At 36.9% G+C, this 25,914-nt stretch overlaps 1 protein-coding gene across 1 annotated transcript in view; it reads right to left on the reverse strand.

Annotated features, from left to right (window-relative positions):
- C9H8orf34 (chromosome 9 C8orf34 homolog) overlaps positions 1–25,914 on the reverse strand; it is a 370,388-nt gene that overhangs the window by 115,441 nt on the left and 229,033 nt on the right. Inside the window, 1 exon segment of the mRNA XM_023648496.2 lies at positions 16,798–16,933. Coding sequence (XP_023504264.2) covers positions 16,798–16,933 — 136 coding nt within the window.

The following is a 25,914-nucleotide window of genomic DNA, read 5'->3' on the forward strand; positions in this document are numbered from 1 at the left end:
TAATTCTAGCTTTGCATGATTTAAAATGTGAATTGTATAATACTTTATATATATATATATATATATATATATATATATATATATATATATAATACTTTAATGGTTAACGGGCATCATGAATTGTATTGAAATAAGAATCTCTCAGAGCAGCAGCTACCCTGCCAGCAGCACATCCTCTCATGGATGCAGCAGGACATGACATACTGTGGATGCCCTGGCACTTTCTTTGAGGATGGACTAGGATACACTAAGGCATTCAAGCTGCAGGAAAAAAGAAGGGACATCTGGTTAATCTCGTTACAAATGAACAACAGATTATTAACAAACAGTAATGCAATACTTTCATTCTGTTAAACAAAAAAAGTCTAAAAAGTCTAGGGTACTAAATTTAAAACTCAAAGTACCTGCTCTGGGCAAGGTGCTCATAAGGCTACTGAAACCTAAGTACCTTCATTTGTACAAAGTGGCTCTGATCCCCTGGTGCCAGAAGATTATTCCAGGAATCACTCGAAGTTGAGGCACTGATATCAAGATGGTGTAGCATAAGAACTCTGCTCCTCAAGTTTAGACGCAATACTGAATGGCAACTGGTGGACTCCATCGAATTCTCTATCTGAGAATTTGTAGCTAACATTTAGCGAAAGACGTGATCATAAAGGTAGACGTCTTAGCTCAGGCTGCTATAACAAAATAGCATAGACTGGGTGGCTTAAACAACACACATTTATTTCTTACATTCTGGAGGCTGAGAAGTCCAAGATCAAGGTGCCAGGAAATCTGATCCTTGGGAGGGCTCCCTTCCTGGCTTGCAGATGGCCACCACCTCATTGTGTGCTCACATGAGCTCTTCTTTGTGTACATGTGGAGAGACAGCTCTCCTGTCTCTTCCTCTTCTTATAGGAGCACTAATCCCATCACGAGGGCACCACCTTCATAGCCTCATCTAAACCTAATTACCTCCCAAAGGCATTACTTGCAAATATCATCAGACTGGAGGTTTAAGACTGCAACATATGAATTTTGGAGGAGGCACAAATATTCAGTCTATAACAGTAGAAATAGACAGGCACAAGGAGAAGACCATGAACAGATGCCATGAGGCATTAAAATCCAGCAGTAAGCATACTACAAAAAGTTGAAAGCAATTATTTGTTGACAGAGGACCTTGAGTTAGAAGATCTGGAAGAGCCAGGAGAGGAGCATGGTGGCCTGTTGGGTCCCAGCACTGTTTTGGGGCAACTAGAGAAGCTGATGTATCCCAAATAGTCATGAGCAGTATTCCAGACATCAGTGAGATTAGGTCCCAGCACTGTTTGGGGGCAACTGGAGAAGCTGATGTGTCCTAAATAGTCATGAACAGTATTCCAGATGTCAGTGAGATTGGGTTCCAGCACTGTTTGGGGGCAACTAGAGAAGTCGATGTGTCCTAAATAGTCATGAGCAATATTCCAGATGTCAGTGAGACTAAACTGTTCTGTTATTTCTTCCCAAATATCCCTGTCTGAAACCCCCATTAGCTAAAGTAAAAATTCCACTAAGCTTTCTGATTCTTATAACATGAACGTCCTTGACTAGCACAGCTAAAAAATATTTTCCTTAAAAATATAATAAGTAATTATATATGTGGTAATATTAAAGATACTCTGAGTTACTTCTCTACTATCCCTAAGACTGTTTCCTCCCAGAAAATCTTAGTTTTAATCTTCATCATATTTATCTGATTATCCCATTCATCTACCTGTGTGTATGGATATTAAAATATTTAATCAATGACATAACTTAAAGTCAAGATGATAGAGTAAATTCATACAAAAATCTGCTGCCTCCACACACACTCCCACATACACACACATATACACATAGTAGTAAGAGATAAAATACATTTTTAAATGTATTTTAAAAGATAGAACCATGTTAATACAGGATAAAACACTATCATGGACTGAAATGGAAACAAAATGGATTAACAAACAAGAGGCTAAAATCACCATAGCCTATTGAGCTCCTAGCACCAGAAAGAGAAAAGAGGCTGTAAAGGGAGGCAAAACACCCTATTCTTGAAACCAGGCTCACTGTGTGAGATGAGGCTGAACGAAATGCTCCACTGGTGAACTGGTAAGGTTGGAAATGAGCAATACCACTGTAGGTCTGTGGACTTGGAGATGGCTCAAGGAAACAGAAACAGCCATCAGCAAGAAACCCAACCAAGCCATCTGCTGACTGGGAGCCTGGAGCCTCCAATATAAGATCTTGTATTGTACCATGCTAGTGTTATATTGGACACCCCAGAGAAGGGTGCATGAAGGAAACTAAAAAGCCAGCAGACAGACAGTAAGGAGGGAGGGATGGAAGGACGGACTCCCCCTCTAGATGAGTTTACAGAACTTTAAAGTATATGAAGAAAATATATACCATGAAATATTGCCAACCAACTGAAAATAAAATGGTAAGAATACCTCTAGACTAAAAACAAAATGAAACAGAACAAAACAACCTAAGACTTGAAATAAGTATATTTAAGCATCTCAAAGAAAGAAAGAAACAGAGATATTTTTAAACATGTATTGGGGGGGAAAGAGTTTACATGATTTAAGGACATAGATATTAAATCTAAATTTGACAGGAAGAGACAATTTGGTTACTTGAAAGTAAGATCAAAAAACTAAAAGAGAACTGAGCTAAAAAAAAATTAGATTAAAAAATATCAAAGAGACGTTAGATGTGGAGAATAGATTGAGAAGCTCTAAGATTTACCCAACGGGGTGCCTGAAGGAGAGAAAAGAAGGCAAAAGAGGAGAATATATTCAAAGAAAGAGTGGCTGACCACCTTCATAAAGTAGAAGAGCTATGAATCTCAGATGGACATTTATTTTGCTGGTCTTACGTTAAATGGGAGTTGAAGAGTTGAATATCGAGCAAAAATAGAAGAACTTAAGAGTTTCAAGAAAGAAAAGAAAGATTACCTATGAATGAATAACAGTTATATAGACATTGGAGATCTTATCAGCAACAGTGATGGAAAAACAGTGGAGTAACATCTATAAGTGAAATGGAGCGCCAATCACTAGATAAACCATTATTCAAAGGGGAGGGAGAGTTCAAGACATTTTTCAAGCACAGAAACTAAAAGTTCACCACCCACGAAGTCTCTGAAGTTGTTAAATAGTTTACTACAGCAAGAAGAAAAGTAAATTATAAGAAAAATGTGAGTTTTGAGAAGTGATTTTTTTTAATGTTAAAATCTCCTACCTTACTGAGACCAAAGTACATATCAATGCATATGTTGCCACCTTTTCTTCTAGAAGAGGAGAGAATATAATTATTTAATAATCAGTCAAAAAGTGAGCAAGGTCAGAAGATAAGATAAAAATGAACCAGGAGGACTAAAGAAGGAATTGCTTTCTAAAAGTACCGAGAGAAATTAGAGGGAAGGAAGCAAATACGAGTTGTGCTTGAAGAATGAGTATTTGGATATGTTTGTGGGTTGTAAGGCAGAAGTCCTTCCGTGCAGAGTGAGGTGAGCTCATTTTGGAAGGGCCAACATGGGGCAAGTGGGAGATACTCACAAAAACTTTATGGGGAAAAGAGAGACGCCCAGATTAGCTGGGACTTGGGGCATAAGATGAAAACTAAGAAGCTACAAAGACGCAAATTATGATTTTCTCAAACTGTTCTCCCATATTCTCAGGCTCTTCTCCACATCCCCACACCCACCTTTTACTCTTATCACCAAAATCCAAAAGAAGATTCCACTTTTCGGGACTTAACTGCTAATCCCTCGTGCCGCCTTGGTAGTAAAAGAATCTAGAGTCACATTACAAGAATTCTTACATTCGAAGGAGAGAAAACTTACTTGGAGTGGAGATTGGATCCAAGAAGGCAGGGGGATCCAGGGCCTCCAGGGACTGGGCTGGAGCAAAGAAATCCGGCATTGAGAGAGGAGGAAGGAAATACCAGCAAGGCAACTCAGGTGTGTGTTGGATGCAAGACTGGAACCTATAAGGAATGTCCCAGGTGATACCATGTTAGTGGAAAGAAAATCATAAAGAGCTATTAATCCCAAAACAGAAAATGGAAGGTTAGGAATGAGTGACTTATGGAGGCAGTGCACTACAGCTGCAGGAACTCTGAATTGTGATTCAGAAGCCCTGGGTTCGTGCCCACCAAAGACATTTATTAGCTGTGTGTAGAAGTTATTTAAATTCTCTGGGTTAAGTTTCATCATTTGTTCAGTTGATATAAAAATTACGAGGACTGGTTTTAAATGAATTAATGTCTGTGAAACAACTTTCTACAATTTAAAGTTCCCTATAAATAGAAGATTTTATTAATTTTATTTTATTGTAATGGTCATGCTATTATTTTGTCTGCACTGAATCTCTTTCTTTTGGTAAATGCTTCTCCCCAACTTCTCACTGTTTCTGGTGAAAGTGTCAATGAAGAGGTGTCTTTTCTCCTAACATAGGAGTGAGCCCATGACCAAAGATTAATTAGAGATCTCATCACCCCTAAGCAGTGTTAATCTTTGTTAGGCACATTACCTAGGGAGAGGTTAGCAGCATCTTTTTAAAGACTATCATATAAACTCTTGGAGAGAAAGGGCCTAAGCTGTAAGGATATTATAAACATGGAGTATCCAGGAGCCAGGATCATCTTTCCCATCAGATTGAGCAGCCCAACAGAAAGCAGAATCTGGAAGTAAAAATAGAATGTAGATAGAGACAAAGAAAGATAAGTCTGGATATAGAGATGGAGATACAAATGGAAAGAAAGAGAGGGGAAGAGAGAGAGAGATTCCAGTTGATATTCCTCCAATCTTTCATTCATCCAAGTATTTAATGACTACCTCATGTGAGTCAAGAATTATTTAAGGTACTGAGCACATATCAGTGATCCAAGGCAGACTTGGTCCTCGTTCCCACAGAGTTAATATTCTAAAGAGAGGGAAAGAATGATAAACACTTTAAAAAGGAAATTGAAGTCAAGCAGATTATGGTAGGTCTTGAGCCAAGCATGCTGGGACAGGTGAAGAGTTATGAGACATGAGGTGACTTCTGATAAATGTAGCTGATTAATCCCAATACCAGTGACAGCCAATCACAAAGCCTGTTCTGGAAAGACAAAGCAAGCTCTTTCATTACTTTCATACCGCTGAAAGAGAATACAATCTTTCACTCTATTAACTGTCAGTTCTGTTGTTGAGAAATTTTGACCACATACATCCACGAGGCATCTCAAATTTAACATGTGTAGAAACTCCTGACTCCTCATCATTCTCAACCAACTCCTCCCATCTTCTCTATCTCACCAAAAGGTACAACCTACTCCAGTTACTCTAGCAAATACTTTAGAACCATCTCTGATTTTACTGTTTATCTCATATGCAACACAAGTATATTAGCAAATCCCGTCAGCTCAATCGACAAGGGATTTCTAAATCTGGCAATTTCTCACCATCTCTACTGCCACTGCCCTAGTAATGACTAGGAAATTTAGACATATGTCTTGTTGTTTTCTCAAGATCTTCACACCAGAAGCTGAGTGAGTACATCACCCCAGTTCTTCCTGCCTGCAGATCTGGATGAAATGAGATAATCCATATTTCAAGATACTGAGTCCATGGGCTTTTTTTCTACAACAAATGAGGCATAACCAAGGTAGGATTTGAGCAACGCAGACCCTGAAAATAGCAGAGGCAGCCTACGGGACATGGACAACTTCTTATTTTCATGTTTTCTTCCTTATTTTCCTCCACTGCCAGGGAATGGGTGGCTATGATTCATACCTGAGCAGTTTTCAGACCAAAAATCTGTTGTTTCAGGTAAGAATCATAAACTGAACCCATGTGCATCTTCAACTAACCATTCCCTGTGTCATTCCTCTCACCAGGGAAAAACAAACCAACAAGCAAACAAAAACAGAGCCACTTCAAACCTGGCTTTGGCTCCGTGAATAAACTAACAGCAACAGTACCATCAGTGAACTCAACAAGAGCTGGGGAAAACCAGGTGAAATCATTTGGCTTCATATTTAATTGACTACGGGTGTTGCTCCCAATATCCTCAACATTTTGAGGAATTCTTCTTGCTGAAAGACTAACAGTCTTAAGCAAATTTATTTTTCCTGGAGACACTTCTTCAAAGAGACTACTACGAGATTTTTAAGTCACTACAATCCTTTTCATCTTCTCCTCCTCATCAGCTCTTGGCACTACTGTCAAATTCTACACTTCAGGTATCAAGATGTTGAGAATGGGAAGAAGTAGGTCCATAAGAGTGTTCTGCTTTTCTGCACTTATCTTGGGTGCTATTTCCAGAGATAGAGCTCCTTTACAGAGTGTGTCCAGCATGGATTTCTCTATGTTGCACTCACAGTTGTCCAGCTGCCCTCACCAATAAGTCACAGTCTTTGCAGGTTTATAGAAACCATCAGTCAAAGCAAATGCATGTGGATTGTGGAGAAATCCTCTTTAGTATCTAACATAGGTGTAGTTCTCCTGCGGAGTAATGCCTGGGAAATCTGAGGAAGCTGTGGAGACACCGGGCACAGGACCCTTCAACATGGTCAAAGGCTGAAATGTGTAATAAATGCAGCACCACTGTATTTTATAAGTGCTTCTAGAAAACCCAGATAATCTGGAAATTAAACATTTAGAAAACTTTCCATGAAAGCTTTTGAGGTACGGTCTATAGCTTTCATAGCTAAAACATTTTCCAGTTATCTTTTAAAAATCTAACTGTATTATAGTTTATATATTCTGGTTACATAACATATTATACTACATTCTTAATTAGTATTAAGATGCATGAATTTATGTTTACTTTACAAAGTAAATTTGATTTTTGACTCATGAGTCAAAAGAATTTTAGGCATAACTTCAAGCGTTTCAATATATTTACATGTATTGTTCTTGGCTACTCATATAAAAATATAGAAATTATATAGAAATCAAGGCATTTCCTTATATTCTTATGGAAAAATAGGAGACTTGTGCACTGGGAAAAGAAAATTGAAAGAATCATTTGGATTTTTATATTATATGTGTGAATCCATATATTTGATTATAATAGAAAATGCATTTGTGGATCAAAAAAAGTAAAATTATAAATTTTGTAGAACACATCAGGATTTAGTAAAGTTAAAAACAATATTAAATAATTGAAGGTAGAGTAATTCTAAATTACCAGAAATTAAATAATAATACGAAACAATTTTTTTTATTCAGGCAAAAATCATAGATAGGAATCTTCTATGTATAGATATGTATTAAAAAATTGTGGATGGACCAGATGGTGTTGAAATAAAACCATGCTATATAATTTTAGAGTGTTTTTCCTAATTTCTATTTAAAGTTGGACTCTTCTTTCTCTTAGATGCTGACAATCTCCACCAAGAAGAGATTAGTAGCTAAAAGCAGAAGCCTTTTAGGATATTAGAATGTTCACCAATCATCTCAAATTAAGGTGAATGGCAATGACAGGACCAATCATTCACTAACTAGTCATTATGACATTGCCACACAGAGTAAGGTATAATGAGCAACTCTATAGACTCTAAAACAAGTAACTTCACTGCAAATCTTTGGTGTAAGCAACATAATCTAAAAGCAAAACGAACCACTTAGAATTTTTGAAATTAATTCAGTAGTTTTATTGTTTGCATAACTTTGTACAGGGTATTCCAAAGGTCTAAGTGCAGTTTTAAGCTTTAATAACAACACTAAGACCTTTGGAACACCCTATATTTTATCAGGGATCTATTTTCCTGAGTTGTCAGTACAGCAAACAAACAATTGTATATTTTGTTAGAAATAAAGGCTTTCAGTATAAAAGAAAAGAAGTTTCAATTATAGAACCAAGAATTTAAGTAAGAATGTTATGCTGTTGTAATTGGATTGGAAATATCAATAAGAATTCATGCCTTACAGACATATTACTTAATAAAGCACATTACTGTACTGTACCTAACCTTTTTCAGCAAAATAGCCAAAAGACAATGCCAATCCCACAATGTACCTGAGTGAGCAGATTCTATTCTCTACTGCAAATGTGCTGCTGAAAGAAAACAGGGATCCTTAGAGAAATGGCTGATTCCAAGTCTGGTGCTAGAAGGTATAAGATAAGACTGAAAATGTTACATCAGAAAGCAAGCAGACTTTTATGATTAATATGGTTTTGAAAAGGGTGTCAAAACAATTCATTGTGGAAGGAATAATCTGTTCAACAAATGGTGCTGCATGAACTGGATATCCACGTGCAAAAGAATAAAATTGGATCCCTGCCTCACACCACATATAAAAGTTAACTCAAAATACATGATAGCTCTAACTATAAGAGCTAAAACTAAAACTCTTAGAAGAGAACATAGGCATAAATCTTCATGACCTTAAATTAGGCAATTGCTTCTTAGATATGACACCAAATGCCTACATGACAACAGAAAAAATAGATAAGTTGGACTTGATCAAAATTAAAAATGTTCCTGCTTCAAAGTATACCATTAGAAAAGTTAAAATAGATCCCTCAGAATGGGAAAAAATATTTGCAAGCTATCTGATAGGGGTATCGTATCCAGAATATATAAATAACTCTTACAACTCAATGATAAAAAGACAAATAATCCAATTAAAAAATGAATAAAGAACTGAAGTAAACTTTTCTCCAAAGAAGATATACATATGGCCAATAAGCAAGTGACAAGTTTCTCAACATCATTACTCACTAGGAAAATTAAAATCATAATGAAATAAGACATTACTCCCACTAGGATGGCAAAAATGAAAAAAATAAATAAAAACAAAAACAGGCAGTAACAAGAGGTGATGAGGATGTTGAAAAATTGGGACTCTCATACATTATTAGTGAGATTGTAAAATCATGCAACTACTTTAGAAATTAGTTTTGGCAGTTTCTAAAAATTAAGCATAGAATTACCATATGACCCAATGATTCCACTCCTTAGATATCTACTCAAGAGAAATGAAAGCACATGTTCACACTAAAATTTGTATTGATATATTCATAGCAGCATAAATCGTTAATGGTCCAAAAGCAGAAACAACCCAAATGTGCATCAACTGATAAAAGAATAGGAATGAAGTACTGGCCTGCCTCCTTCACCTGGCTCCGGTTCCCTTTCCAGGGATATATTGGGTAAAGGAGGCATGGTGGAACAACAACAAATATTTTAATTATTCCCATATTTTCTAATATGGTTACCTCTTATTATGTGTGCTGTTCTATTGTGCTTATTATTATGTGGGGAAGCCAACCCACAGGTACCATTTAGCACCCCACTGGAGCATTAGGACTCTTTACCCATCTACAAATTGACAGCATCGACTTTATCCAGGCAATATGCTATTCCCATTCCCTCATGGTAAGATGCTTATTCTCTGGGTGGCATTAGGCTTTCCCCAAAGGACTCTTCCACAAATCACGAATACACTATAAGGCCCAGAAAGTCTATAAAGGAAAAGGAAGTTACCCTGAGTGAAGACCACAGCAAAGTCTTGACAACCTAAATGGGGATGTAGAAAACTAACTTCAGATCTACTGGTATGAACTGGAAAACCAGTGTACTAGTACTGACTGTAGCACTTTTGCTGTCATTCAAGGTTGCTGCTGCTTAGCAAAGCTGATTAGGAAAATCATCTTTCTCTGCCTCTCATGCTATCCATTTCCTTTAAGTGTCTCTTACATCACAGCTTTGGGAAAGGGGTTTATGAGATAGATGGATGGATGGATAGATAGATAGTATAAATATGTAGACTAGTACATTCACACAGAGAGGAATGATGAGGAAAATGTTGATCTATAATCAAAACACTTTTATATATTTAGCCAAAAATGAACCAAAATTATTCTTAATATTTTACTCCCTAAACCCTTGAGACGTGTTCATAGACCTTCAGTTTAATACTCCTTTCATTTTTCTGAGCACATAACATGATTTCCTTGGATTTCAAATGTATGTTTAACTTCTTTTGAAATGTGTATGATTATTTTTATCTTGAAACAAACTTTCTGTTTTTCAGAGGATACTCCATGTTCGAAAGTGAGCTAGCCACCTCACTCCACTATAATCCCATGGGCAGAAATCATTACACGTTACAAATGGGCAACAGAGGTTTAGAGAGCTTAAATGATTTCCCAAAGTTATTCAGTGGCCAAATTGAGATTCCAATCCTGGTCCCTCTTGCTCTAAAGCCCCAACTCTTTGTCACATAACAAGAAAACAGCTTTCTAGATTGTGTGTGTGTCTGTGTGTGTGTGTGTGTGTGGATGTGCACACGTGCTGGCATCCATGGTCCTCCATCCCCTTTATGAATCACAAAACAAAGTGAAAAAGTGAGGATGGGGAGGGTTTAGCATTGATTCATAAATAAAGGAAAAACTATGAAATTAATGTGTTAGGAACTGAGATGAAATGGTTCGCAGCTTCTGACTGATGTTTGTTGCTGTCATTTCTTTCTTCATGCAGATCTTGAATGAACAATGAAAGTCATACATCAGTATTTCCAAGGTTGTGTACTTTTCCCGCAGCAACAGCCCCCATAAAATAACGATCAATTGCATCTGGCATGACATGGCCATCTTACCACGCTTTATTTTTTCCACGGCATTATCACTATCTGATGTTTGGGGTTGCACTTAGTAGTTTACATGTCTGTTTCCAGCTAGAATATAAATTCCTAGTAGTCAAGGTGTTAACTTTTATTTCCAGAGTTTATTACAGTGCTTGACACAGAGTGTGTGCTCCATAAATGTATTTTGGTTCAAATTAAATATTTCTGTCACTTAAAACATGGCAGTAGGTGATGTATAGTATTCATGACTCAAATGTGTCCCTTTAATCCTCTAGGCATAGGAAGTCAATTTTATGAAAAACTTTTAACTTTGAACAAGTGACAGCAGTCCCTTTTTGTCCTTATCCATTTTCCTTCCTGTCAGTTTTGTTCACCTTTCCTTCCAATGCGAACTTGCTGAATTTAAACCTTACAAAAATAGTTGGGAAAAGCGGAAAAATGCATAGCAAAGTGAAACAGAATATAACATACAATTAATTATGTAGGTTTCTCAAGTCAACGAGTAAATCTTAACACAGACAGTTGGAAATTAGTTTATATTTACAAGGTTAACGTTCATTTTTTTTCTGTAGCATGCTATCCCCAATGATGATGTGCGTCTGCCTAATCAAGTTAACATACGACTAAATCCAATACTTAAAGTCATGATGTTTAGGAGAAATGATGAACAATTTTTGCTGCAATGACATGAGGCAACTCAGTTAAAAATCAGCAGCCTGTTTGGAAACAAATTCCTCCCAGCCTTCTCATGCTGTAGTTTGTGAGCCAGTATCATTGTATGTTCTCCATAATCCAATTTCTTTTAAAATGGCTTTCAGTTCCTTTTTTTTGTGCACTATTGATGTCAAGCATGAATGAATACAAACACTTGCATCATCAAAAACAAATAGCATCTTACCACCCGGAATGCCCTGGCAGGAGTCCACAAAAACAAGATTTAACTCCTCAAAAAGGCAGTGAGTGGACAGAATTAATGGGTGGTCTTTCCAGAAAAATGGCTTATAAGCTTCACTGAAATAGTAATTTGGTGCCTTGGTATCAGCATTTGTCTGCTTGTTATTGGTACCTTAACAGTTATCTTAAAAAGAAAATTCAGGACATTTAACAAAGACATTTAATTTGAAACTCACAATTTTGCAGACCACTATTTTTTAAAACCACAAAAGTTTTGCTGATAATTACCGATCATTTGCATTGACCTACCGACGCTTTACTTTTTAGTTGATAGGACTTACTATGACTCCTAGGCAATAAATGAAACTTATTTTGCTCATACCGCTCAAGGATTTGTAGCTGTCTTGGTGGAATCTTCTAAAAGTCAAGCCAAGACATTCAACAAATATATTAAAAATCTACTTTGTAATGAACAAAATCACCAATTATAAGGACATCACTATATCCTACATAGAAATTCTTTATTTACTTAAAATTGTTGTTTTCCAATGGTTTTTTTCCCATATGATCTGACAGAAAAAACTGAGATGTTCCGGATTAGAATCTTAATACATCTTGGTGGTCAGATATCTATCAGCCATATATTTTCCACTTGCCAAACAATGTCATCTCTTTGTTTAAATCATACAAATTGCAGCAATGCCCACATCAGAAAGGCCACCAAGAGTGATGGGAGTAACACTACCTTGGAATAATTTTCCAGCTTGAAAACACAAGCTTTCTTCCATCTGCACTTTTCCAACCACGTGTGAAATATTTAAGAGAAAAAAATTCTGTAATCTTTTTCTCTCTTGTAACTATGCTAATCAGTAAAGTTTTTGGCATTCTTGATATTTTAGTCACTTTGCTGAACACAGAACTTTACAGAGCAACTTCATGTGCACCAAATTCCTCTTTTTCAGATCTCTTGAAAAGCGGAGGTCTCTCCAGTGGTCTCGTATATCTTACATCCCTCAATCATCCCCAGTAGAATGTATCAGTCTCCTTACAGATCATGTCTTCCAATCAGGTTCTGAATGAAAAAGCCTGCGGCCTTCCACTGATGGCCTCAGCTTAATAAGAGCAATAGTGTTCCAGACATTTCATCAGCAAACACTCCTAGACACTGTGACTCCATAAGTAGCTCACAAGTGGTGCAGTGTTTGAAAAAGAGATTGAGGAAAATGAAAACCTAAAGAGTAGACTTTACCACTTGACACTAACTTGATCATTGATCGGTTCTTTGCAGAAACTCTGATCATTATTTGAGTCTCACTGACTCTACATTGAGGTTGTTGACAGTATCTTGAGACTAGAGTATTATTTCAAGATCACAACACATCCATTAGGTCACTTGTTACATTTTACCTCTCCAGTTCTGTAGAAAAAATGATTTCTTGACCTTAAAACTCTAAGAAACAACAAACAAACAAAGAAAAATATTGCCACCTTACACTCTTTTATTGAACACAGAAATCCAGGGAGATGAACCATAGTTTTCTCCCTAGTAAGTCAGAAGCCTAAGGAAATTTCTGAATGTAAGGAAAATGAGGCTCTTTTGTTTTCAATACCTGAGCACTTTAATGTGGGCCTATCAAAAAGATGGAAAAAAATTCCAAGCATCTTAAACTGCTTAAGTATTTACATGGTAATTATCCTCACGAAGGAGAGAAAGAGAGGAGGAAACCCCCTGTTGCTTGATAGCCTTTGCACTGTCAACACTTTTCGAGCTGCCTTTGCAGACATCATCCTGTCCAGTCCTTTCAATTGTCCTTAGAGGGTATCTCCAGGATTACATGAACTCCATTTCACAGATGAGGGACCAGATTTTCTGAATATTTGCGTAATTTTTCCCAAGATGACATACTAGGTAATTTAGAGGGTGGACATTAGTTAGATCTCTTTGTCAGACTTCAAAGGATGTTGTCTTTCCATTCTATCTTTACCAGGAAGCCTTCGAAGGTGTTGGCAAGTACGTGATACAATTTGGCATTAATTATCCTAAACTTTCTTATCCATTAGTACCACGCTGTCTCCAACCAGTGAGACTGGAATTAAATCCTGATACCAGACCCAAAATCCAATGTCTGGGCTTCCTCTATGAAGCCCACATTATCTCTCATTATCTTCCAGGCTAGGTACCAGTGCCCACAAAGACAGTAATGGGAATGGGCACAGTTCTCTAAATAAAGCTATCATTTTCTCCATGTTGGTCTAGTCTGCAGCAGTGGATTTCTGACCGACTCACTCTATCTCAGTTCTGAGGGATTGCCTGGCTGCTCTAAGACTACAGTCTGACTACCATAAACTTCTGCCCATAACCTGGTACCCTGAGGGTAGAATCTGCCTCTTCTGGGCACCAGATCCCTCTCCCAGCAGCCTGGCCAGGTTCCTCAGCCTGCATTCCACCAGTCCTAATTCATTAGTTATCTTTGGAGTCCCAGTGTTTCTACAAATCAGAGGTTACAAACAAAGGCCTAGAGACTTTAGACAGGTAGTGTAAATGAGGGAAGGTGCACAGACAATCTGAGGTGAACTAGAGCACAACTGCAGGGTCTAAGAGTGTGGAGGAGGAAGTTGCTACTATGCAATCATTTGAGAATGTGGGCCCAGTGTTATCACCTGTATGGATTTTTAAGAGGAGATAGAAATCCCAAGTTTTATATAAAACTGGTAACCAACCCAGCGGTATTTTTAAGTATTATGTGGACACACAAAACTGGACACTACCTACAGTCCTCCAGTTTATGATTTCTGCCTCAGATAATTGCTCAGCCCTGGGTTAAAAAATATAATTCTCACAGTCTTAAAAGCCTTACTTGCAATTAGGAAAAGTGAGCCAGCAATATAAGTTGATGTTTGAGAATTAATTGTGGAAAATTTTGATAACCATATCAATGCATTACAAAAGTAGTCCACTCTAAGTAGCACTGGGAAATAATTCTTCATGAGTCTCTCATGTTTCTAGATATCTTGTGATCAGAGACACTGACAGCCTTTGTTTCAGATAATCTGTTCAGGGATATTTGTATAGCAAATAGCCCTGGAAGATAGATAAGGGGTCTCTCTCTAGAGCAACACTAACTTCCCATTAGAAAACATTCAGGTTTCCTAAACTCAGGGTTCCTCTTATGTACTGCAACCTACTACTCTATTTGTGTCACTCTGTGAGATTTGCCCTCAGGGAATCAGTGAAAATGCCAATACTCTGACAATTGTTATTGTTGTGAGTACTAAGTCCTTGGTCTCTGACCCAGGAGTTTCATGTCTTCTGTCAGCATCTATAAAACAATAGCAGACTAACAGGCTAGGTTGCAAATAGTGTAAAAATCTCAGATTCTTCATAGTTCCTGAGAAGTGATAGTTTTTTCCCACTCTAAACTCTGGCAACAGCAGCCACTCTAAAATCAACAGCCTAGTGTCTTCTTGCACACCGTTTACCACATTTCCCTGAATCAATATATTGCTGTCTTGCTTTTGAAAGTACAACATTGCCTTACTCTCAATCAAAACAATCACGCACTCCCATCATTTCAAACACCTAAATCTCTTTCTATCTCATTGTTTTTATCTATTTTAGGCTTCCATCTTCACCTTAAGACAAGAGCTTGGCACTTAGCAAGAGAACAAAATAAGCAGGCAGACTGTCAAGCGATACTACCTGGGTTTGACACTGTGTTTTGCCACCTACTGGCTGTGTTACTTTGGACAAGTTATTTAACCAACTCATCCTTCAATTTGCTTATGTATAAAATGAAGATAATAGTAATTAACTCCCAGCATTATTTGAGCATTAAATGAGTCTATATATTTAATATGCTTAGAATAGTACATGGTACATAGTAACAATGCAATAAATGTAACCAATTATTATTTACTTGAATATTTCTTCAAAAAATTCAGTTAAGAGTTCACCTTAAATGCAAGTTGCTTGCAATTTACAATCCAACTCTATCATCAGGAAGCTGAATGGTAAATAATTTAGGACTGTATGTGCTTGGACCTTTCTCAATTCAAATCCTCAATGGTTTAACAAAACATATCATTTTCATAGGATTTCCCTTTTGAAAAAACAAGCACCTCATAGCCCAATCTTCTACAAATTATATGAAGAACCAAGACCAACCCCTCTCCAGTGGAATTGTAAATGTACAAATATACTAGAATGTTCTTTTTAAACTTCCAAACAGCTCTTCCCTAGATGACCTTGCTTATTCAGGATGCCTAAGTATCATCATATAAATATTAGCAGTTTTCTTCACACCCCTAATCAAAAAGTCAACTCATCCAAATATTACTTATCTGCAGCAACGTTTTCCTTGATGTTTTCACTGAACTATGGCATTTCTCTTAACGGTCTCAAATAATATCCCCTGATTTTCTAAGAGGTTTCCTTTCTGTTTTTCTGAGCCTGTGACAATTAAAATAAAAATTCTAAAGGGGTAAAATGAAAGAAGAAAAGCCACAAAAATGTGATTTGATTTTCCTACACGTTCCCCCTCCCTATTTCCAAGCAGCTAATCCCCTCTCCAACAGCACAATGGAACAGCTAGACATAAAGAAAAGGAGATAAAACTGGCCAGCCAGTGCATTGTTCTTGCTAATCTGCACCATTTACATAAGGGTTAGAAGGCTTGTTTTATCATTTAAACAGGCTTAAAAGCCTCTTTGCAAATGAGATTTAGTTTCCACAAAAGAATGAATTCTAGCTATTTGGTGAGTTTCTGCTAGACTAGCACTGGGAGCTGACTTGGCAGTAGCTTAAGCTACTTCTTTGGCCACATAGGGTACATGCAAAGATTGCTTCCAGCTGCCAACACGGAAAAGCGTCAAGCTGATTAAATTCTTTCCAGGAGGTGAACAGGATGAGGAGCAGGTTAAGAGGCCAATCATATCAGATCTTACACTGTACCTGGGCACACTTGTCCTTTATGCAGGTGCTTTAAAAGTGGCTTTGAACTTTCAGAGCCCCTTGAATCTTCCTTTGAAAGGGAATAGAAGGGCAGAACAGCAAATGAAATTCAGAGACAAAAAGACGGAAAATAGTCTCAAACTGTGAAGTGGAGACAATCTAAACTCTTTGATTCATTGTTGGTCTGAGTGGCATTGGGCATAAGGATAAACTGCATGACTAACCCCCTGGCCAATGTTAGCACAAAAGATAACTGGAAGGAAAAGATTTTCTTAACACAGAGGAGGACACACTTTGCATCAATATCCTAGATTTTAAAAATCAAGATCACGTTTACATATACTATACCTATTATTTGTTTTACCTGGCACACCTTGAACAGATGTTCAGTGTGACCTTGGCCTGAGGTTCAGCAGGGTGAGTAGCACGACTTTGGTTAAATTTGCTCCCAGAAGGTACCAGGGTAGTTACTCCCTCCATTCTTAAATCATCAAGATCCTCTGTAACAATATAAACAATTACAGAGAAAAAAATTAACTCTAATAGTATTAAGGAGAAAAGTGCACGTTTTCAGGAATTTGCTAGTAGTTTGTTAAGTAAAACATTATATTTCTGCTTTGCAAAAATCTTACCTCATGCATCAATTATTTCTCAAATCATTTCTAGACGTAGTTGGAGAGAAATTATATGAGATTTACAGGGGAAAAATGGTGAGAGACTGAATCCATTTGAACAATGGGTACACCATATAGGACTGTAGAACATGACGCCACCCTCTGCTCTAACCATCCAGAGAAGCCAATCCACAATTTCTGCAGCAATTGGCCCCAAATGGTCAGGAATTGGTCTGACCACCAGCTTCCTTCTTTCTGCCTTTGCTTCCAACTCAGAACCAACCAGAGAAAGACAAATATGCTCCCAAACTAATTACATAAGTTCCTTTGCTTGTAAATAGTCTACCTTTGGCTTCCCCATCCAACAACCTCCAATGAGAACATATCTGAAGCCTTGTCTTTTTTCATTCAAAATCTTTCCACTTGTCTTCACTTGGGGAGGACAATAGTATACCCGGAGAGTCATGTCCCGGGGGCTCACTGAAGCCCCCTCCTATTTTTCCCAGGTCCTCAATCAAGACTTAAAAGATCTAAATTTCCCTTGTAATTCAGTCCTGACACAATATGTACATGATCTCCCATGTTATTCACAGAACAAGGAATTTTGTAAAAGGGTTTCAGTTACTTGCTCTCAGCCTTAACGAAAAAGAGACATAGAGTTTCAAAAGATAAATTATAACATTGCCAAAACATAATCCATTATTGAGGTTATAATCTACAGAAGGAGGAAAATCACTCTCTCTGAATAAGGCTATAGATGACCCAAACTTAGATGCCTCACAAAACAACTGAGAGGCTTTCCAGGTTTAACTGGATATTGCAAACAACAAGTGTCAATTTTCCTGAGATTGTACCTACTCTTAGTCCAAATCATGAACAGGCCTGTAATCTGCAAAACGGTGGTCAACAGACTGCTTCCATAGACATCCCCAACTAAAAATTCTTTTGTCTACTCGCACATAAGTAATCTGGAGAAGACTTTAGACTTTAACTTGACTTTAAGAGAATCATCAAAAACACATTGTCTTGACCTGGTTGCAAAGGTTTATTCCCTTGTTTTAGGGCAATAGGCCTTGATGCTTCTGTTGAACTAGCTATAGGCTCCCCTCTTGATCTCATGGTTCCTCATGCAGTACAGACATTGGTACTACCTGGGAACACAACACTTTCCATCTAGCTAATTAACCTGAGACTCTCCTAGTCTCTCCCTCTCACACTGCTGTTCACCCCTGCAACACCCTGATCTGCCCCTCTCCTGTCCCTACCAGGAGAAGGCAACTTCATAGTTTTCTTATTTCAGTTAGGGAATTTGCTGTACCTCACTCAGTGTTAAGGACTACTATTGAACGTTCTGACTTACTATTTGTTGATAGACACCTCATAACTTGAACAGAATATGCTGTCACCAATTTAATTTTGCCTTTAGAATACCATCCTCTACCTGAAGTAGAATCAGCCCAGATGGCAGAATTATTGCACTTATTTGAACTTGTTGACTAGCCAAAGACCACAGAGTAAACAGACGAATATATATACAATGTATGCTTTTTTGTTTTTTTAATATGACTTTGAGATGCTTTGGAAACAAAGGGCTTCTTAACTCTGCTGGAACCCCCATCAAAAATGGATAAGATGTTTAAGACAATGTTAGATGCACTCCTACTTGATAAAGAGGTAGCTATTATAAAAGTTGGAGCTCAAAATATGAGAAATAAAATAATATGGAAAAAAGAAATAAAATGGAAACTAAAGGAAATACTCTAGCAGTTCATTTTGCCAAATAAGCAGACTTAACCAAGGTTAGGAGCCTATCTAAACTCTTAAAGGATAAATTCTTAAAGAATTCAAACAGACCATTACAAAATATCATTTAGCCCCTTATTCTGAAAAGAAAAATAGAAAAAATACAGTTCCAGCTTCACTCAAATAATCATTGGTACTCTCAAGACAGCCGCTTAGTGGCACTAGATGATTTCAAATGGATATTAGGTAGAGTTCTCCATGAAACTACTCATTACCGTACGGATAAATTGGAGCATCTTAAATCAACATAGCTGGGGAAACTTTAAAAACAGTTGAGATAATTTCTGAGTCTTGTGTCACTTGTCAACAACATAATTTTAGAAAAACTGTAAAGGTGGGATATGGCCAGGAAGCAAAGCTTCAAGGGCCCTCTGAACACCTTTGATGGATTTTGCACAGCTTCCACCCTTCATGAGATTTGAATATGTTTTAGCTATTGTATGTCTATTTTCAAGAAGGATCAAAACATCCCTTGGCCAAAAAGTCTTTACAGTTGCTAAAATTCTGCTTGATTTTGTGTTTCCAATCTTGAGAATACAAATTTTTATATCAAGTGCCCAAGGCATACACTTCACGAGAAACATTATAAAAGAATTTCGCAGGGCATTACCCCCCTTACTCAGAAACCATGCTGCTCTTACCACCTACAAACTTCCTGAAAGATGGGAAGAATCAACAACATCTTTAAATAAAATTAACAAAACTTTCAGAAACCCTGCAATCCCTTGGTCAAAGGTACTCCCACTTGCCTTTAAGTTGGTATGGTCCACTCCTTCAGGTATTCACTCTTTATTTCCCTGTGAACTGGTAACTGGAGGGCCCATGTGCTTAAGGATTTTACCTATGACACTAAACTCTGCCCTACTGTGCAGAGAAATTGCAAAATATTGCAAGAGACACCTGTACTATACCCAGTCCTATCGCCAACAGGTTAAGCTCACGTTCAAAATATCTTCTTTTTTTTTGCTGAGGAAGACTTGCTGATCAAATGTCTGTGCCAACCTTCCTCTATTTTATGTGGGATGCCACCACAGCGTGGCTTGATGAGTGGTGCTAGTTCTACACCCAGGATCCGAGCCTGTGAACCCCGGGCTGCTGAACAACAGCATGTGAACTTAACCACTACACCACCACGCCAGCCCCCAAAATATCTTCTCAAACAGCTTCTTTATGATATTCAACTATGAGATTTCATCTATTGGAAGACACATCAGAGGAAAACTGCTCTTGAACCTCACTGGAAGGGATTCTATCAGATACTGTTAATAATAAATATGTAAATAAAACTCTCTTGAGTAAATCCTTGGGTTCACATTTCACAACTAAAGAAGCTATCCAGAATCAACAAACAGGAAGCCTATTCCAATAGGGAATCTCAGACCAAGGATTCTCAGAGATTCTCTAGAAGCTGCTCTTCCTTATAGAAGATCCAAGATCTTCAGAACAGTCTGATGACCTCAGACAGTGGACAGCTTCTGCCCAAGATGTTGGATCAAAACTCACGACTAGTTCTTATTTTGCTATTCATCCGCTTACTTAAAATCATTCTTCTCATTTTCTATATTCTCCTGGTTGTCACTCACCCATACTGGTCCTTTTTCTCTTTTGTTCTCTTATTAAAATTTTTAGATCAGAGCATAATCATTCTAAACCCAATCTCAGATTATGCAGCTAATGTAAGGCCTTGCTTCCAACATCATATCATGAACAATTTCTTTGTTCCTGGATACCTATGTGTTCCTACCAGATACTACTTCCTTTGCAGCCAGGATGGCTAATCTTGCTTGCTTTATACTAATATCTCATGAACTTTAGGATAGTATCACAAAACTTATCTGTACAAAGAGGCCCTAATTCTATAAATTACCAAAGCTGAAAATTATAATTCAGATTCAAGCTCCAACACGAGGCTACCTTTGATTATTCAGGCACTTTACCTGGGAGAGTTACTGATTCATTGTTTATGCAAACAATCAAAGTGTTTCCAATAATAGGAATCGTACAAACAAAAGACTGTAAGACATGTATCATTTTAACTCTGGCAGAAATTCTGAATGATACACCTCTACCCTAGATGGAATACAGATCAGTCTCAATTCCTTGGCAAGAGTAGTGATGGACAATCTAGATTTCTTGTTCACTAATCATGGTGGTATCTACGCCATTGCTAATACCTCTTGCTGTACTTGGCTCAGTGAAACAGGAAAGGTAAAAAAGGCTATATATTGCCTTAAGGAAAAAAAGCTACTTGGCTTTCTAAGGTTGATCCTTGTGATCTGTAGGAGTTTTCTCATGGCCTTTGTTGGACAATTCAGACTCTTGGTTCCATAGCACCTTAAACGGATTTTTAATGCTTCTTGTTTTTGTGATAGTAGTCATGATGCCAGTATGTTGAACTCTATCATCTTAACGCTTAATACACATCTTAAATGCTTCTATGAAGCCACTTTTCCGTCAGATGGTCACCACGATAATTCAACATCAAAAAGATTAAGAAACTCTTGTGATACAATTGACTATGGAGACAAGTGGACAATTATCAAGCAGTGAAGATCTGGATCTCTAGTCTTACCTTTGCCCAACTTCCTGCAAGGGAGAGAATGGCCGAAAGAGGGGACTGAAAGATTGAATATATAAACAGACAGTGGATAGATCATATATGACATTAGAACCCTGACCCACACACAGTCTGCTAGAATCAACCAGTGAAGTCACACTACCTCTGCAGCAGTTGGATCAAAACATTCAGGTCTTGGTTAATAAAGGCCAGCTTCTCTCCTTTCGCCCCCATTTCCAGCTCAGAACCAACCAGAGAAAGCCAAAGACGCTCCCCAAACCAATTGAAAAAGATAGTCCTCATCTAGTGAGCCCGCCTTCAGTCTCCCCATGCCAAGAACTTCCAGTCAGCATATACCTCAAGCCCTGCCTCCCGCTTTTTTTTCATTATAAAGCTTTCCCACTTCCCTGCCTGCCTTTGGGTCTCTGGCAAATGCAATGATGATGGCTGACTCCTTTGCTATAAGAAGCTCCAAAAACACAGCATCTGCTTGTTCTCATTTGATGGTCTTCATGGATTCCATAGTGGCAACCTTCAAATAACTAAAGGTTTATCATACAGAGCTCCCCTGGCAGCTCCAAAGAAGAAACAGGTCTAAGGAGAGGGAAGCACATTTGTGAGCCAACATGACAATCTTCTAACATTTATAGCTATTCAAAGGCATACTGTACAGCGCCATGTGGGAAATGTGAGTACACCATCCTCAGAAGTGATTAAAGCAGACACTGAATAATTATTTCTGGTGGATGACTTAGAATTTTGCAGAAGCATTGTACTAAATGATCTCTCAGGTTTAATCTAAATCTAAGCTTCTCGCAAATATTCTCATTACAGTTCTATGATGGATTTAGGGTATATCTGATACCATGAAAAAGATGAAATTGAATGTTTAAAAGAACATTTTTTTTTTTAATGAAGCAACAATCTTTTGGTGACCATATTGCTGTGGATTAGACCTAAAAGTTGCTTCCTCAGTTTTATTTTTGGAGCTGCAAAGCACACCACACTGACTTATTAATGAACTGAGTACTGAGTTATTCTTCACAGTGCCATGAAGAAATTATGTGGTTCCTTCTGTGCTAGGGAGTCCAGACACGATGGCTATTCCTTACATTTGAGGACATGTTCAAAGGCCTAAACACTCATCTTTCTACTTGCCTCTGCACCATTTTCCTACTACTAAGATAAAGGATAGGGGTATGGAGCTTCATGGTAATTATGTAAGCATTCGTAAGTTGTTTGACATATGTAGAGAAAGTAATAGGACATGAATTTTAGGACTGCATTTTTAAAGATGGCTTAGCCACCCCATACCCATCTGGGTATCATTTCTTTTTTTCCAACTCAGAACAACCATCACAGTATGGGAGAAAAAGAGAATTCTAGAGGAAGAAGCCTTCTGGAGTTCATTTGCTTTTTCCTTGGAGACTTCAGCATCCTGCAAGCTGAAACTGCCTCGGCAACTGCTCTGGCTGTGAAAGCATCAGATGCAGCTGTGATGGTGGCAGTGAAACTAACTCCCGAAGTCTTAGGAGAGGCCTTACTCTGAGAAATATTCATTCTTTCATGCTTCCTTTACCAATATTCATTCCATCAAGGAAAGTCAATGAGCTCCTAATAACTATCAAGTAGTTACCAAGCTCTAAATGGTGATACAACTATCAAGAATCCTGCATCCTGTTTAGTCATGGAAGGATAGTAATAATCTATGTTGAGTTTACAAAGAACAAAAATAAAATACAAATCTAGATCTCCATAGCTCCCTTTCCTGATTAACTTTATTAAACGGAGCAGGTGTCTAGGATTAAAAGAGCAAGAGAAGGAAACAGAAATGTCTAAACTTAGGAAATTTTGGAAAGTTTGCATAACTTGAAAGAGTAGAAAGAAAAACAAATGAAAGAATTTGAGTAATATCCTGTCCAAGGAATTTTCATTACTGAATAAGTCAAGGAAGGAAATGCCGGGAATATTTTTTAAATATAGAAAACTCAGAATCTTAGAACATCAACGGTATCAATCTGTCTTCCTTCCTTCCTTCTTTCCTTCCTTTCCTCCTTCTTTCTTTTCTTTTTTCCTTCCCTTTTTTGGGCCTTTTTCCTAAATATTCTCTAAGATATTCAGAAGATGAAGGGGGATAAAGTGACCAAATCTGTGCTTTAAAAAGATAACTGTAGGTATATTTATGGAAATAAAATTTTCTAAATTTGTAAAAAATTACATTTAGGAATATTCTTTTTAAACATGGTCAATATTATGAATAATATAATCTATAAAATATTCTTCATTGAAATGAATGTGTTCAACTAATACATTCAGTAAATGAGTTACTACTCATAACTATAAAAGCATTTCTCATCAATATATTCTTATTTAAGAATATGCAACTATATGTCAACTAAATATCAAGAATATATTTAATATAGTCAATATATTCTAGAACCATCTCATCCAATTCATTAGTCACCAACTGCATGTTGTGGAGCACTTAAAATGTGGGTTAGTCCAAATTGAGAGATGCTGTAAGAGTAAAATACACACAGGATTTAGAAGACTTAGTATGAAGAAAATAATACAAAATATTTAATTTATAACTTTTATAGTGACTACATGTTGAAATAATATTTTGGATATACTAGGTCAAACAAAACATTATTAAAATTAATTTTACCTGTTTCTTTTTTTAATATGACTACTAGAAAATTTTAAATTACATATGATATAATGTGGCTAACATATTTCTATTGGACAGTGCTATACTAGAATATATATTTCATGAATATATTAATAAAAATTATATTTTAAAAATTATCCTATATATCTTTAGACTAAATAAACATTTTCTTAAAGTGATGCAAATAAGAACACATTCATTGAATATATCCAAGCATAATAGTCATGAGAATAATATAATCATATTCATTGACTCTATTCAAAAGAATGTTTACTTTGATTTCTTGCTATCCTCCTATCTGACTTTTTCTACCATAGTCCTTATCATTACTTGACTATATAAATACACACATATTTAAACATAAACATACATGTACATGTACAGACACACACATACACTCCCCTATCATTATTCATCTATTTTAAAAATCCATTTCTTTTCTGATACCTCAAGATAGGAACTCTTTCTCATTTACTGTCATAATTCAGTGTCTCAGAAGTATGTCTAGCACAGAGCAGGCATTCATTGATATTTACTAACTATAACACTTTTGTATAATTCGATAAACTTGGTTAATTGATTATTTGACAAATTGATCTTTATGTGGAATTGGTTTTTGGAAAATTGGTGTTTGAAGGAATACATTTGTTTCACTTGCCTACAGCCATTTGGGAAAGTAAAAACTGGAAACAGGGAGAGGAGGCAGGAAGAAGCCTGTAGCGGTAGGGCATGTATAAGCTGAGGACCTGGGGCAAGAAAGCAACAGTAAGAAGAGAAAGAAATATATTGGAAGGTAGTTTCAGAGCAAGATTCAACAGGTTGTAGTGAACGATTGAATGTGAAATCCTCACAGGTTTCTCCATATCACCACTTTTAGGGAATACGAGAAGAGAGAATACCTCTGGTTTCGCACATGGTGAGATGGCACTATCTTCAGGAGATCCATATGGATGTTCAGTAGACAGTTAGAAGGATGAATCTGGAGCTAGGGAGGGAGTGTGGAATGGAGCTATAGACCATATGGCTGAGAAAAGCTGATACAATTATCAACCCAGCAGTTAAAATCAAGCAGTAACACTTCCTATGTCTAACTTCCTTTACAAATGAAATGTGAATATTATAATTTAAAAGAAGAGAGTACCAAACTTATTCTTTTTCACAATAGAAAGATCAAAGCAGTAATTATTTTTAAAGGTAGTCTATAAAATTGTGATGCACTTTTGAGTCATAGGGACACTACTGAGAAAAATGAACTAATTTATGGCTAAAGACATGTGAGCACTTTATCTTTATACAATCGAAATGACCAAGAATTAATCAAGCAAAGAATTGTGTTGATTTAATTTAAGGAAATAACAGCTGCCTAGATGAAATAATCTCAGGACTTTCATGTCATTCAAGTGTAATCCATGAAATAATTTACAGCTGCTTGAACCAGACAATGTGGGATAGGAGTGAATTTTCACATCTGTTTCTGGGAACTTTATAACAAAAATTAAAAGCTTTTCAAACACAAGTCACTTCACAGTGATTCAGTGACGGGTTACACAAGAATTACATGGCAGTTCTTCCCGGTATTACAATTGGTTTGTTGACTTACGTTGATAGAGCTGATTTGGTCAAATATTTTAAGCAGATGTTATATATTTTGAGTGAAATATTCAAAATACAACAAATGTTAAGAAAACATATAGGAAATTAGACAAGTTTAAATAAAATATTTATGAAAACTTTTTTTTAATGTGAGACAGCTATATTTCCTTAAATATAGGGAAGAAAGAATGGAAAAAAAACATAATTCACTTTACTGGGACAAATTCTGCTTGAAAGGTAGAA

Source organism: Equus caballus, chromosome 9 (assembly GCF_041296265.1).
Source record: "Equus caballus isolate H_3958 breed thoroughbred chromosome 9, TB-T2T, whole genome shotgun sequence".
Taxonomy (NCBI): Eukaryota; Metazoa; Chordata; class Mammalia; order Perissodactyla; family Equidae; genus Equus; species Equus caballus.